Source organism: Choloepus didactylus, chromosome 3, assembly GCF_015220235.1.
Source record: "Choloepus didactylus isolate mChoDid1 chromosome 3, mChoDid1.pri, whole genome shotgun sequence".
NCBI lineage: Eukaryota > Metazoa > Chordata > Mammalia > Pilosa > Megalonychidae > Choloepus > Choloepus didactylus.
In genome coordinates this window covers 10,094,631-10,109,058 of record NC_051309.1, presented here as the reverse complement: position 1 = coordinate 10,109,058, position 14,428 = coordinate 10,094,631, and the positions used below count along the sequence as shown (strand labels likewise).

Here is a 14,428-nt window from a genome sequence, read left to right as displayed (position 1 = left end):
GTGGTCAGTTCTTTCACTTGTATTAGCCTCATAATTTTTGCAGTTCAAGTTAGGGTTTATGGGATGTTATTATAAGAAAGAACAAAGAACCATCTCAGAGCAAAACTTTCTTTTTAGCTTGTGTGCTCTTCTCTCCATCACCTCATAACACTACTTATTAAAAATCTTTTACCATAAAGCATTGAAAGATATGCTTACTCTGGGTCTCCATCCCTTATCCTTTTAATTACTCCATAAATTGGCGTAGCAGTCACAAGGGTTTTTAAACAGAAGCCCAGTATATAGGATATCTCTATAATTCCTCATAATCATTAGTTCCTCATAATTCCCACAGTATCCTAAAATCCTTATATTTATACTGATTTCTACCTCAATTCTAAAAGGAGTCTCATGATCTTAAATTAAACTTTGGGAAGTTCTTTGAACACACTGCTTTGTATGTCCCTTATTATATGCCTGAACTCTCTTTCACCCTGCTGTCTTCTTCAAATGCACTACATAAGAACCCTGGGTTCTAACTTGATGTCATCCAAAATCACACCCTTTCTCAGAGAGCAGGGTCCCTGATGGACATGAGAGAAGCTTGGGCTGATTTCAATGATCTGAACATGCCTTTATGATTTGTGACACACCCATATCTAGAAGAATATTTACTTAATAGTATTCTTGAAGTTGGCTCTTTTTTACTTATATAAATGCATATATATTAGAAACAATAGAAACTTCATGACTACTCTAAATTAAAAAAACTGTATCCCATACCCTAGATAGGAATAATTGCGGTGCAAACAACCCAAGGCAATCACACCGTGGCAGGATCTCATTGCCTGCTAAAGCTCTCGGCCTGAACAGTGCTCTTCTGCTGTTAAAAGGAGAGCTTGGAAAAGGCAGAGAGACATTAAGTCCCTACTGGCACCAAAATGAAGCAGTGCCCTGGAATTATTCACAGAGCTAGACAGAGAATCGAAAGGGGGATCTTTCTCCGATCAGGTGATTCAGGGTGATTTCCTGCTGTGTTTGAGCTTCGCCTGAACTCACCAGCCATCCATCCCTCACGTCCACACCTGGAGGAACACAGGACAGCAAATTCTAAGAGTCTGCCACCTGGAACAAATGAATAAAATCGGAGCCTAGAAAACGCACGGTGCCTCCACCTCCCCCGAGCCCCGGCCTGGCGGAGGGCCCCGGACACCACCACCCCTCTCCCCGGCAAGCAGAGGCGGCCCCGGGGCGAGCGCTCGGGAGCCTGCACGGTGACGTTGCTGCAGGGGGGGAGAGCTGGCCCTGCCTCTGGCCCTTCCAGCACCGACTCTCCCCTAAACGAGAGGAATTTATTCCAAAAAGATCTCAAATAAGAAATGGTTTTGGGTCCTGATCTTGAAGGGAGAGTTGATCTGGAAGGAAGCCCTGTGTCCGGAGAGCAGCAGGCAGATCCGGCTCATCAGACCCGGGTCCTGAGACCGGGCACGGCAGGGAGGGAGGCTGCACTGTCCCGCTGGGGCTAGCGCCTGCCCTTTCCAGATGGTGACCCACGTGCTCGGGGTGTCTGTCATCAGGGGGGTCAGGCCTGTGCTGGGAAGACCAGAGACTCAGGCTGAGCCCCCACTGCCCACCCTCGGTGGGGTTAACACCACCTGGCAAGCCTGCTTCTCAGTGAACGAACCGGTAAGGGTCTCCTAGAGGCTGCTCTCGCCTGGGGGATTATTTAATATTACTAGGAATCTTGGAACCCTCCGAAGGAGTTGTGGGTCCATGGCACATTTTCATAGACCGCCCTTCCTTCTCCCTATCAGCATGGGTTTTATAATCAAGAGAAATCAACTTAAAATCATTTAATATCAATATGCATAAGGAAGCATGGCACAGAGGGCAAGCCAGATGGGCTAGGTTCAAATCCCAGCTCCACTGTATGTGGCTTTAGGCAGGTGCACAAATATTCTCCCCTCCCCCTTCTCTTTTTATGATGACTGGGACAGTGCAGGCATTGGGGGCAATGTGTCTCCCCCATCAATAAGCTTTGGCAGCTTCAGATTCAGAAAGCATAGGTAGATTGATGGCAGCTCTCCATTTGGAGATTTCTGGATACTTTCAATGACAGACAGGCTCTGTCATGACAATCAATTTCATAATTCCTAACCTGCAGTTATTTTGCCCGTGTCCATTTTCCCAACACATCTGTTTATTTCTCCAGGCTCAGGGACTGGATTTATTTACTACATATTTACTATAAATCAAACTGGGAATGGGCACTGGTGAAACAAAAGTAAATATTGAACAAATTCATTAGTACTTCTCTTTGACCCCAAAGTACTCATTATTGAACCTGTTCTGTAGAAAGCCCAGCACGACTGGTACATTAGAGAATACGGTCGCCAAGCAGTTGAAGAGGCATTAATGAAGGAGAACAAGGTAATGTCCTATTCCTGGCCTATTGTCATTGTTTCTGATCTCATCTTATGGTTTCCATCCCTCGGTAACAGGACAGAATAAGCAGGGCACTTTGAGGTAGTGGTTCTTTATCACCCTGTGTTTCTCAAAGCTGGGGAGGTTGTAATTGGAAAGGGGATTTGAAAGGGAGAGCTGCAGGTTGAGGCTTGGTTGCACAATTTATCAGCTATGTGACTTTCTCAAGTCCCTAAATATTGAGGAATGGTGGAGCTAGGATCCTTGCTGGAGCTAGGATTCAGGGACAGAAGGAAGAGTGATGAGAGATAAAATCAAAAGACAGGTTGGTGCATTTTTCCATGAACGCCATGATAGCATTTTAGAATACCTGGAGGACAATAGGGATGGTGGAAGATTAGTAAGGGAGTGTTAGGCACTGAATGGTACACTCTCGAAAATAACAAGATGCTTTATGCATACTGACACTTGAGAAAATACTTACTGAATTAAATTGAATAAAGAACTGGTTTACCAAGAACTAAAGCTGTTTGGAAATCTCATAGGCATTGTTGCCAAGATTGCAAGGCAGGGATATGGGCATGCCTGGAAAGAAAACCTTTGTTCCTTTTGCCTCAGGATGGGACTTTCTTGGTCCGAGATTGTTCCAAGAAATCCAGGGCAGAACCCTATGTTTTGGTGGTGTTTTATGGAAACAAAGTCTACAATGTGAAAATCCGCTTTCTGGAGGGGAATCAGCAGTTTGCCCTAGGGACCGGACTCAGAGGAGATGAGGTGGGTACAACTTGCCTGTTCCCTTTACCAGGCTAAAGACAAACAATAAGCAGAGCTTGTGGGGGATGCTGGCCAAGCATCATACCCCCACGACCCAGGATATGGTCAGAGAGTGCTGTCCGAGGTAGAGGGTGTAGTCACATCCTTCCAGCCTCCTTCCCCAGACAGCCAGCGCAACAAGTCGGAGACCAATCCCTGACCATTCCATGCACCTCCCATACTGCTGTGCCTATGAAAGAAAACTTCTGCAAGACTCAGCTAAATGCTGCCTCCCTTGCAGCCTCCCCTGTAGCTTCCCTGAAGCCTGTGCTCATGTGACACTCCTCCACTCCCCAGGGCTGTGGTCCCACTGCAGGCATTTCTGCCTTCTATTAGCGCTAGGGGTATGCTGTCTCCCAAATGAATGATGAGCTCAGTCACGGCACTCAGTGCTATGCCAAGCATGCGTGTCCTCAGTACCTGTCTGTTGGTCTATGGATGGGTGAAAGAATGAATAAATTAACATATTCATTAATAACTGTATCAAAAAATCAACACTGATGGAGCAAGGGGATGGATTTTCACTGAATATCTATGTGCTAGGACTAGGTGGTGATGTATCACTTCTTTTGGATCTTCAGCAACCCTTTGACACAACAACTCTTTGATTGCTCCCATCTTAGATGTAGGGAAACTGAGGCTCAGAAAATTATATAAATAGCCAAGGTCACCCAGGTGCTAAGAGAGAGGGCTCAGAGAGGCTTCTCTTCCAACTCTTCCTTTGATGAATAAATAAAGGAATGAAGGAAGGAATGAAACGGTTCAAGCTCTGGGTCATCGTTATTGATTGAACCGTGTCCTCCAAAAAGACATGTTCAAGTCCTTCCCCACACTTCCATGACTGTGACCCTATTTGGAAATAGGACCTTTACAGGTGTTATTAGTTAAGAAGAGGCCAATCTGGATTAGGGTGGGCCCTCGTCCAATATGGAAATTTAGACACAGTAGGAGCCAGAGAGAGAGAGAAAGAGAGCCATGTCACCGAGGCAGAGGTTGAGTTTTGCTCCCTCAAGCCAAGAAGCCCCATTGCTTGCCCACAACCCACCAGAAGCCAGAGAGAAGCAGGGAACAGATGCTCCCTTTTAGAGGAAGCACGGCCCCACCAGCACCTTGGTTCGGGACTTCCAGCCTCCAGAACTGTGAGACAAGAAACCTCTATTGTTTAAGCCAACTCCTCTGCAATTCTTTGCTACAGCAGCTCTGGCACCCCAGACCATCATCATTCACTAAGTATGTCAGTTCAGGCCAGACACTTAACTTCTCTGGGCTTTAGTTTCTATAAATGTACATTGAGAAGATGTTCTTTTTAGATCTAAAACTCTATAATTCAGTGATTCTCATTTAGCATGTCCAGTGTCTTCAGAGTCAGTACACAATGCTACAACTGTTTTCCAGGATTTGGCTGAACAGTTCTTAATAGAAATCAAAATAGAGAAAATTGCCACGGCTTCCACAATGCTTCAGTCGGCATGCATGTGAGAATCCCATCAGCAGGATGCAGGGAGATAATATCAATACCTAATGCAAACTGTCCAGGACACTGCAAGTTGAAAACTCATTAGCACTTGCACAGAGTGACTGTGTGCCTGGCAGTAAGTAAAAAAATGACAGTTTACAGGTGGTTCCTCCTGCCTTTCCCCCAAACCAGCTCCATCTTCACTGCTCCCCTGCCCTTCATGGTGTGAGCCCTTCCACATGATGAGGAACAATCTCCCATCCTTAAAAAAGATAAATGAATTTGGTTCAGCAGGGCAGCTAAATGCAACCCAGCTGCTTCATCTGGTGCTCAAATAAGGAAATGTCATCTTAGTCCAACTCAGCAGGAAAAACTTCATGGGAAATGGGGTTTTCAAGGATAATTTCAATTTTGTGTAGCTGTTTGGCTGTCATGCAAACTTTAGAATATAACCACACATTCAATGGAATCACCAACTTCATGGGAGTTATTTTGGGTGTAAGATGAGATGATGTGACAAGAGTCCTTGACACATGGAGCTGACCAAGTCTATCAGTTCTCATTTTTAACGATTCCTGACAGCCCTTTTATTGGGTTTAGTGACCCAGGTGTAGGCAGGGAAATCTCACCCCAGGGCCTGGAGAGCGAGCCACGAGAGAAGGCCTGGATGTGGCAGCCAGGGAAGGCACAGCACATTCAGCCTCTTACATGCACGGAGGGCGGAGGGTGACAAACCACACCTGTGTGTGCAAGATATGCCTGGGGCGATCGGTCTTCATACATGTTAGGTACCTGGGTCAGTCAGCGAGCCATGTGGCTGGAAATTCATGGCCGAATTTGGATTTGGAGTTGACCCATTGTATTAGTTTCCTGAGGCTGCTGTGACAAATTACCACAAACTTGGTGCCTTAAAATAATGGAAATTTATTCTCTCACTCTTTGGAGGCCAGAAGTCCAAAATCAAGCCATCAGCAGGGTCATGTTCCCTCTGAAATCTCTAGGGGGGGATCTTCTTTGCCTCTTGCAGCTTCAGGTAGTTGCAGGTGTTCCGGAGCTTGTGGCTGGGTCACTCCAATCTCTGCCTCTGTGGTCCCATTGCTCCCCCTCTGCCTCTGTGTATAAGGACAGTGGGATGGCATTTAGGGACAACCTGGTGATCAAGGATGAGCTCCTCCTCTCCAGTCCTTAGCATAATCACATCTTTTGCAATGTCAGGAGCTATTCCCAGATTCCAGGGGTAGAAGCACAGGCACTCTTTTTGGGAGGGCTGCTATTCAGCTCACGACACCAGTTTACTCAGCTAATGGCCGAACATGAATTAGACGTCTACACTCTGCCAGGCTCAGGGCTCCGTGCTGGGGACACGGAGAGGAGTAAGGAAGAGAACCTGCCACCGAGGAGCTACTCAGTCTGTCTCTGCCCATCTCTGTCTGCGCCCGGGCAGGGGTGAGAGGACAGGAAATACCTAACAGCTGCTGGAACTGCACTGTGGCCCATCACCGGGGGACCCGCCTTAAACAGCCTGCAGAGCTTTATCTGCTGCTGAACATCCATCCTGCGTCTAGGTTTTCTGAGTCACATTTGAAAACATTTCTGTGAAAACTCAGGGGAAGGAAGAATTACAATGATCAGAACTTTCCTTGTCCTGCAATGTTTAGGATAAGTTTCTAAAAATTATAATAGACATTTACTTGCTAAATTAAACTTGTAAAAACTAGGAGACATAGATGTATGATTAAATCCTGTTTTTTCCTCTATTCCCTCTCTGTTTCTTTCTCCTTCTTCTCTCTTCCTATTTCTTCCATTGATCTCTTTCTCTTTTTCTCTCTTTCCTTCTCTCATTCTTATGTGTGTACCCAAACAATTTTATTTATCTTACTGGTAAAAAGAAATTGCCTGCAGTTTGCCTGCAGGACAAACACAAAGGTTTAGACAGATTTTAAGATCTAATATTAGAAGGATATTTGCTGTCACCTTGAAAAAATAAATTAATTTAAAAATAAGAGCTTAATTAAAATCTTTTTTAGAAGTTTCTTTAGGGTAATATTTCAGTTGCAGGCACATCAGTAGATGCCAATAATAAGAAATGACAGTATGATGAATTGCTTCCTACTACCTATTAAAATTACAGTGTCATATAAAATGTCATTCATGTAGTAGATTATTAAAACAATGTTGGATTTATTATTTTGAGACAATAATAAAAAGGAAACAGGAAGGAGAATAAGAAGCAAGCTTTTTCCCTCTGAAGATGAATACCAACAAAGAAGGCTTCCTTTTTAAACCAATTTTGTGGAAAGGTTCTGCATGAAAAGTTTTTCATTAATCACCGTTTGTTTTGTCAAGTGTGAAAAAAGAGGAAGAAAACACTGTCCTTGATTTACAGCTGGAAATGAAATTTGGAAGTTTTCTTTCTTCACAGAGACTTACCTAACAGTCTGTAAACTTCTCTGGTGATTTCATAATTCTCACATCACATTCTTGGCAAACCTAGAAGGAAGGAGGAAATAACAAGGACTCACGTGTACACAAACTCAGTGTGTCCCAAACTCTCTTCTGAAGGCTGTAAGCCCACTAATTCATTTACTCCTCACCGGGACCCTGGGAAGTGGGTCTTCATGTCACTGTTCATAGATAGGGAAACTGAGGCCCAGAGAGGTTAAGAAACTTCCCAAGTTCACACAGCTAGTAGGTAGGTATCTCAGTTTTCCAGTCTGCTATGACAAATAACAAATGGGAAGTTATCGGCTCACATTTTAAGAGGCTTCCTCAGTTGGCAGCTTTCTGGCTGGCAACTCTTGGGTTCCATGGCTCCCCCATCACAGGACAATGTCCTCTCCTTTCTCTTCTGGGTTCCACTGACTTCCAGCTCTGGCTTCTCCCTGTGGCTCTCTCTGTGTCTGAATTTCTTCTGCTCATAAGGGCCTCCATTAATCTGGATTAAGCCCACCCTCATTCAGTTGGTCCACACCTTAACTAAACATAACATCTTCAGGAGGTCCTATATACAATGAGTTTGCAGCACACAGGGACATGAATTAAGATCAAGAACACATCTACATTGGGGTATATAATTCAATCTACCATAGCGGGAGAGCCAGGCTTTGCTCTTCAGATATCGCTATCCTACTATGGCAAAACACTCAACCATCCCTGTTGGACAACTGGGAAACCATCCTACCTTAGCATAGGGTAGCTACGAACTAATATTTATTGTGTACCTATTAGGTGCAGCCATTTAGATTACCTCATCAAAAACTGCCACAGATCAAGTAAAGAGGCTAAGAATAGATATGTCACTTCCAGATTTAATCAGGACACCTGAAAACACAAAAACCCAACTCAAGTAAGTTTAAATATAAGGGGAGGAGGAATAGGATGTGGATTTCTGGACTTATGTAACCAGAAGGGGCTGGACAATGTCAGAAGGCTCATGACTCCAGTCTGTGGAGGGTGGGAAAGAGCAAATGAGCATCACTACTTATGACCTTGGGTAAAGCAACTCATCATATACCACGAAAACAGAAACGAAAGACCTATGTACTTCTGTTGTTATCTTTAATGACATGCAAAGCAATGGTGAATAATTTAACTACTAGCATTAATTAGGCAGAGAAAAGTATATCCTCCATAAAAATTCTTATTGGGAAAAAGTCATTGGGAGCCCTGTATCCATTTCAGATTTCTCAAGTACAGTTTTAGACAATGCATTCTTGTAATACTTTTATATACTCAAATATATTAAAAACTCACTTGACATTCAAATTAGAAGTTCTCTAAATAAAAATGTGTCCAAATTCTTAGAAGCCAGGGAATTGCAGAGGAGCCTTAGGAAGGCCATACTTCTAGATCTGAGAGCAATGCAGCTGTCTATTAACTTCTGACCAAGGAGTCCAATTCAGCCACCAATTACCTTCTGAGAAATTGATAGGATTCCAATTATTTAAAGCCAGAGAGATTGAGATATAGGGAAGGAGTTAGAATGAATGTTCAAGAATGAACATTCTAGCACAACTACCAGGTCTCCAGCCATTTGTTTTGTAGCACATTATCTCCTGTCACCCAGAGGCAGTATTCTAACATCTGTTTTACAGACTAAATAGAAACAAAGCTTGAGGTTCAGAGATGTTAATGTCTCCAAAAACATGAGCAAGTAAGTTGGAGACATTGAGTTCAAACCCAGGGTTGGAGAAGATCCAAGATAGCAGATTAGGAGAGACAGAGCAAAATACTTCTCCATGAAAAACATTAGATAAAAGACAGAAAGTGCTCCAAAATACCAGTTCCAGGGTTGTACTGGCTGTACAAAGTCTCCTACATCCATAGCGACTGTGCATTTGGTGAAACCGAGAGTCTGCATTTGGAAACAAGTGACTGAGGCTGCTGGGGAAACGACAGTCAGCCTGCAGTGGGGAGGAACCTGGGGTCAGCATTTGGAGATAGATTGGTTTAAAAACCCCAAAAACAGCTGCAGATCCAGAAGCAAGAGCCGCGCAGTTGAGCATGGTGGGGAGTGCCTTCCACACCCCAGGCACCCACCTCAGTATCTGGCCTGGATGATAGCATTTTACACACCTGAAGCTAATTGTCCTGGAGCTAGGAAGGCAGAGGTCCATGGAAGAGGGAAATTACCATGCTCCATACAGCCATCTTTTCAGCCGGATGGGAACGCCCCTGCATGGTGCTGCAGCTGAGAGTTTCCCTTGGGGATCCCACTCGCCTGTGATGTTGCACAGTATTCCCTCCACAGAGGCCCACAGAGTGCATGGAAGTCCCAAGGGCCTTACACCAATCCCAGGGACTTCTGGGCCCATAGCAGAGAGAGACTGAGGGGAGTCTGAGCCAAAAGGTTGGAATTGTGCAACAGCTTTAAGTCTCCAGGAATAGCTGGGAGATCTAAGTCTTAAAGCCACCTTCCCTCCCTAACTGCACAGGGAAAAAACCCCAACTTCAGGGCTGGCTGCACCAACTGTATATGGAAATTTGGTGCACTGATTGGACCCTTGCAAGATTCATAACCCCACTCACCACATAGACAAAGTTGGAGAGAACTTGTTTGAGGATAATAGGTGGCTTGGGCATTCTATCTGCTGGTAAGTCAGGGAAAGTGCACTCCACCAAGCTGTAGCTCTGACAAATTATAGATAATTGTTCAAATAAGCCCACGTATCCTAAAAGAACCTGATCAAGATAAGCAAATCCCAAGAGGCCAAAAACAACAGAAAATTTTAAAGCATATAAAATAACAAGAAAATATGAATAACCCAAACCCAAACATCCAAATCAAAAAATCAGAGGAGACACAGTACTTGGAGCAATTAATCAAAGAAGTAATCACAAACAACAAGATCATTGCACAGGATATAAAGGACATAGAGAAGACCCTAGAAAAGCATAAGGAAGAATTTGCAAGAGTAAATAAAAAGATAGATGATCTTATGGAAATAAAAGAAACTGTTGCTCAAATTAAAGATTCCAGACACACACAGTATTAGATTAGAGGAAGCTGAGGAAAGAACAAGTCAACTGGAAGAGTGCAGGCTTCAACGTGAAAGTACAAAAGAAAGAATGGAGGAAAAAAAATAGAAAAATTTGAAATGGATCTCAGGGATATGATGGACAACATCAAGTGCACAAATATAACAATCATGGTGTTCCAGAAGGGGAAGAGAAGGGTAAAGGTCTAGGAAGAGGATTCAAAGAAATTGTAGAGGAACACTTCCCAGCCCACAACATAAATACACAAATCACAGAAGCCCAATGAACTCCAAACAGAATTAATTCAAATAAACACACTCTGAGACATATTCTGATCAGACTGTCAAATGCTGAAGAGAAGGAGGTAGTTCTGAAAGCAGCAAGAAAGAAGAAATTCACCACATACAAGGAAAACAACATAAGACTAAGCAGTGACTACTCAGCGGCCACCATGGAGGTGAGAAGGCAGCGGCATGATATATTTAAAATTCTGAAAGAGAAAAATTGTCAATCAAGAATTCTTTATTCATCAAAGCTCTCCTTCAAATTTGAAGAGGAACTTAAAATCTTCACAGACAAACAGATGATAAGAGAATTTGCTAACAAGAGACCTGCCCTACAAGAGATACTAAAGAGAGCCCTACCAGCAGAGAAACAAAGAAAGGAGAGAGAGGTATGGAGGTATGGAGAAGGGTTCAGAACTTACATTAAAGGAAATAAAGAGAGAGAGGGAAAAAATATATCTGACAAACAAAACCAAAGAATAGGGTGGCTGACTCAAGAAATACCTTCACAGTAATAACATTGAATGTGAATGGATTAAACTCCCCATTAAAAGGTATAGATTGTCAGAATGGATTAAAAAATATGAGCCATCAATATGTTACTTACAAGAGACTCATCTTAGACACAGAGATACAAAGAAATTGAAAGTGAAAGGATGGAAAAAATATTACATGCAAGCTACAGCCAAAGGAAAGCAAGAATAGCAATATTAATTTCAGATAAAATAGATTTTAAATGCAACGATGTTATAAGAGACAAAGACAGTCACTACATACTGATAAAAGGGACAATTCAACAATAAGAAATAGCAACATAAATGTCTATGCACCCAATCAAGGGGCCCCAAAATACATGAGACAAATATTGGCAAGACTGAAGGAAGCAATAAATGTTTCCACAAGAATTGTGGGAGACTTCAATACATCACTGTCTCCTAGAGGTAGATCAACCAGACAGAGGACCAATAAGGAAATTGAAAACCTAAACAATCTGATAAATGATTTTGAATTAACAGACATATATAGAACATTACATCCCAAATCACCAGGGTACACATTCTTCTCTAGTGCTCATGGAACTTTCTCCAGAATAGATCATATGCTGGGCCATAAAACAAGCCTCAATAAATTTAAAAAGATTGAAATTATTCAAAGCACATTCTCTGGTCACAATGGAATACAACTAGAAGTCAATAACCATCAGAGACTTAGCAAATTTACAAATATCTGGAGGTTAAACAGCACACTCCTCAACAATCAGTGGGTTAAAGAAGAAATAGCAAGAGAAATTGCTAAATATAAAGAGATGAATGAAAATGAGAACACAACATATCAAAACTTATAGGATGCAGCAAAGGCAGTATTGGGGGGGAAATTTATAGCTCTAAATGTATACATTAAAAAGGAAGAAAGAGCTAAAATCAAAGAACTAATGGAACAACTGAAGAAGCCAGAAAATGAACAGCAAACAAATTCTAAACCATGTAGAAGAAATAACAACAAGGATTAAAGCAGAAATAAACGGCATAGAGAACAAAAAAAAAAAGCAATAGAGAGAATAAATAACACCAAAAGTTGGTTCTTTAAGAAGATTAACGAGATTGACAAGCCCCTAGCTAGAGTGACAAAATCAAAAAGAGAGAAGACCCAAATAAACAAAATAATAAATGAGAGAGGCAAAATTACTGCAGATCCTGAAGAAATTTAAAAAATTATAAAAGGGTACTATGAACAACTGTATGCCAACAAACTAGATAATATAGAGTAAATGGACAATTCCTTGGAAACACGTGAACAACCTAGATTTACCAGAGAAGAAATAGAAGACCACAACTAACCAATCACAGGCAAAGGGATTCAATCAGTCCCACAAATTAATACCCAGTGCCAGATGGCTTCACAGGGGAATTCTACCAAACATTAAAAAAAAAAAAAAACTGACACCAAATTTACTTAAACTCTTGAAAAAAAAATGAAGAAAATGGAACAGTAACTAACTCATTTTATGAAGCTAACATTACTTTAATACCAAAACCAGGTAAAGATGAGAAAAGAAAGGAAAACTACAGGCCTATCTCCCTAATGAATATAGATGCAAAAATTCTCAACAAAATACTTGCAAATCAAATCCAAAGACACATTAAAAAAATCATACACCATGAGCAAGTGGGGTTCATTCCAGGCATGCAAGGATGGTTCAACTTGAGAAAATCAGTCAATGTATTACAGCACGTTAACAAATCAAAAGGGAAAAATCAAGTGATCATCTCAATAGATGCTGAAAAAGCATTTGACAAAATCCAGCATCCTTTTTTGATAAAAACACTTCAAAAGGTAGGAATTGAAGGAAACTTCCTCAATATGATAAAGGGCATATATGAAAAACCCACAGCCAGCATAGTACTCAATGGCAAGAGACTGAAAGCCTTCCCTCAGATCAGAAATGAAACAAGGATGCCTGCTATCACCACTGTTATTCAACATTGTGCTGGAAGTGCTAGCCAGGGCAATCCAGCAAGACAAAGAAATAAAAGGCACCCAAATTGGAAAGAAAGAAGTAAAACTGTCATTATTTGCAGATGATATGATCTTATATGTGGAAAACCCTGAGAAATCAACGACACAGCTACTAGAGCTAATAAACAAATTTAGTAAAGTAGAAGGATACAAGATTAATGCACATAAGTCAGTAATGTTCCTATACGTAGAAATGACCTAACTGAAGAGACACTTAAGCAAAAGATACCATTCTCATTAGCAACTAAAAAAATCAAGGATATGAAAGGCCTATGTAGAAAACTAATAACTTTTTACTAAAAGAAATGAAAGGGGACCTAAAAGATGGAAAAATATTCCTTGTTCATGGACAGGAAGGCTAAATGTCATTAAGATGTCAATTTTACCCAAACTCATCTACAGATTCAATGCAATTCCTATCAAAATTCCAACAACCTACTCTGCAGACTTGGAAAAGCTAGTTATCAAATTTATTTGGAAGGGGAAGATGCTTTGAATTGCTAAAAATATTCTAAAAAAGAAAAACGAGAAGGGGGCGGGGCAAGATGGCAGACTGGTGAGCTGTAAGTTTTAGTTACTCCTCCAGGAAAGTAGGTAAAAAGCCAGGAACTGCGTGGACTGGACACCACAGAGCAATCTGACTTTGGGCATACTTCATACAACACTCGTGGAAACGTGGAACTGCTGAGATCAGCGAAATCTGTGAGTTTTTGCGGCCAGGGGACCCGCGCCCCTCCCTGCCAGGCTCAGTCCCGGGGGAGGAGGGGCTGTCAGCTCCGGGAAGGAGAAGGGAGAATTGCAGTGGCTGCTCTTATCGGAAACTCATTCTACTGATCAAACTCCAACCATAGATAGACTGAGACCAGACACCAGAGACTCTGAGAGCAGCCAGCCCAGCAGAGAGGAGACAGGCATAGAAAAAAAACAACACGAAAAACTCCAAAATAAAAGCGGAAGGTTTTTGGAGTTCTGGTGAACATAGAAGGGGGAAGGGCAGAGCTCAAGCCTGAGCTCAGGCCCTGAGGCGCATATGCAAATCCCGAAGAAAAGCTGATCTCTCTGCCCTGTGGACCTTTCCTTAATGACCCTGGTTGCTTCGTCTATTAGCATTTCAATAACCCATTAGATCTCTGAGGAGGGCCGTTTTTTTTTTTTTTTTTTTTTTTTTTTTTAAATCCTTTTTTCTTTTTCTAAAACAAGTACTCTAAGAAGCCCAATACAGAAAGCTTCAAAGACTTTCAATTTGGGCACGTCAAGTCAAGAGCAGAACTAAGAGAGCTCTGAGAAAAAGGCAATAATCCAGTGGCTGAGAAAATTCAATAAACAACACAACTTCCCAAGAACAGGGGGGTGTCCGCTCACAGCCACCATCCTGGTGGACAGGAAACACTCCTGCCCATCGCCAGCCCCATAGCCCAGAGCTGCCCCAGAAACAACCAGTGTGACGGAAGTGCTTCAAATAACAGGCACACCACAA

The 14,428-nt window shown here is 42.2% G+C and overlaps 1 protein-coding gene across 2 annotated transcripts in view; it reads left to right on the top strand.

Moving 5' to 3' along the window:
• CLNK (cytokine dependent hematopoietic cell linker) overlaps window positions 1-14,428 on the top strand; it is a 232,644-nt gene that overhangs the window by 202,713 nt on the left and 15,503 nt on the right. For both annotated transcript variants that reach the window (XM_037829402.1, XM_037829401.1), the window contains exons 17-18: window positions 2,335-2,409; window positions 3,022-3,177. In XM_037829402.1, the coding sequence (XP_037685330.1) occupies window positions 2,335-2,409; window positions 3,022-3,177 (231 nt within the window). The remainder of the gene's footprint in view (window positions 1-2,334; window positions 2,410-3,021; window positions 3,178-14,428) is intronic.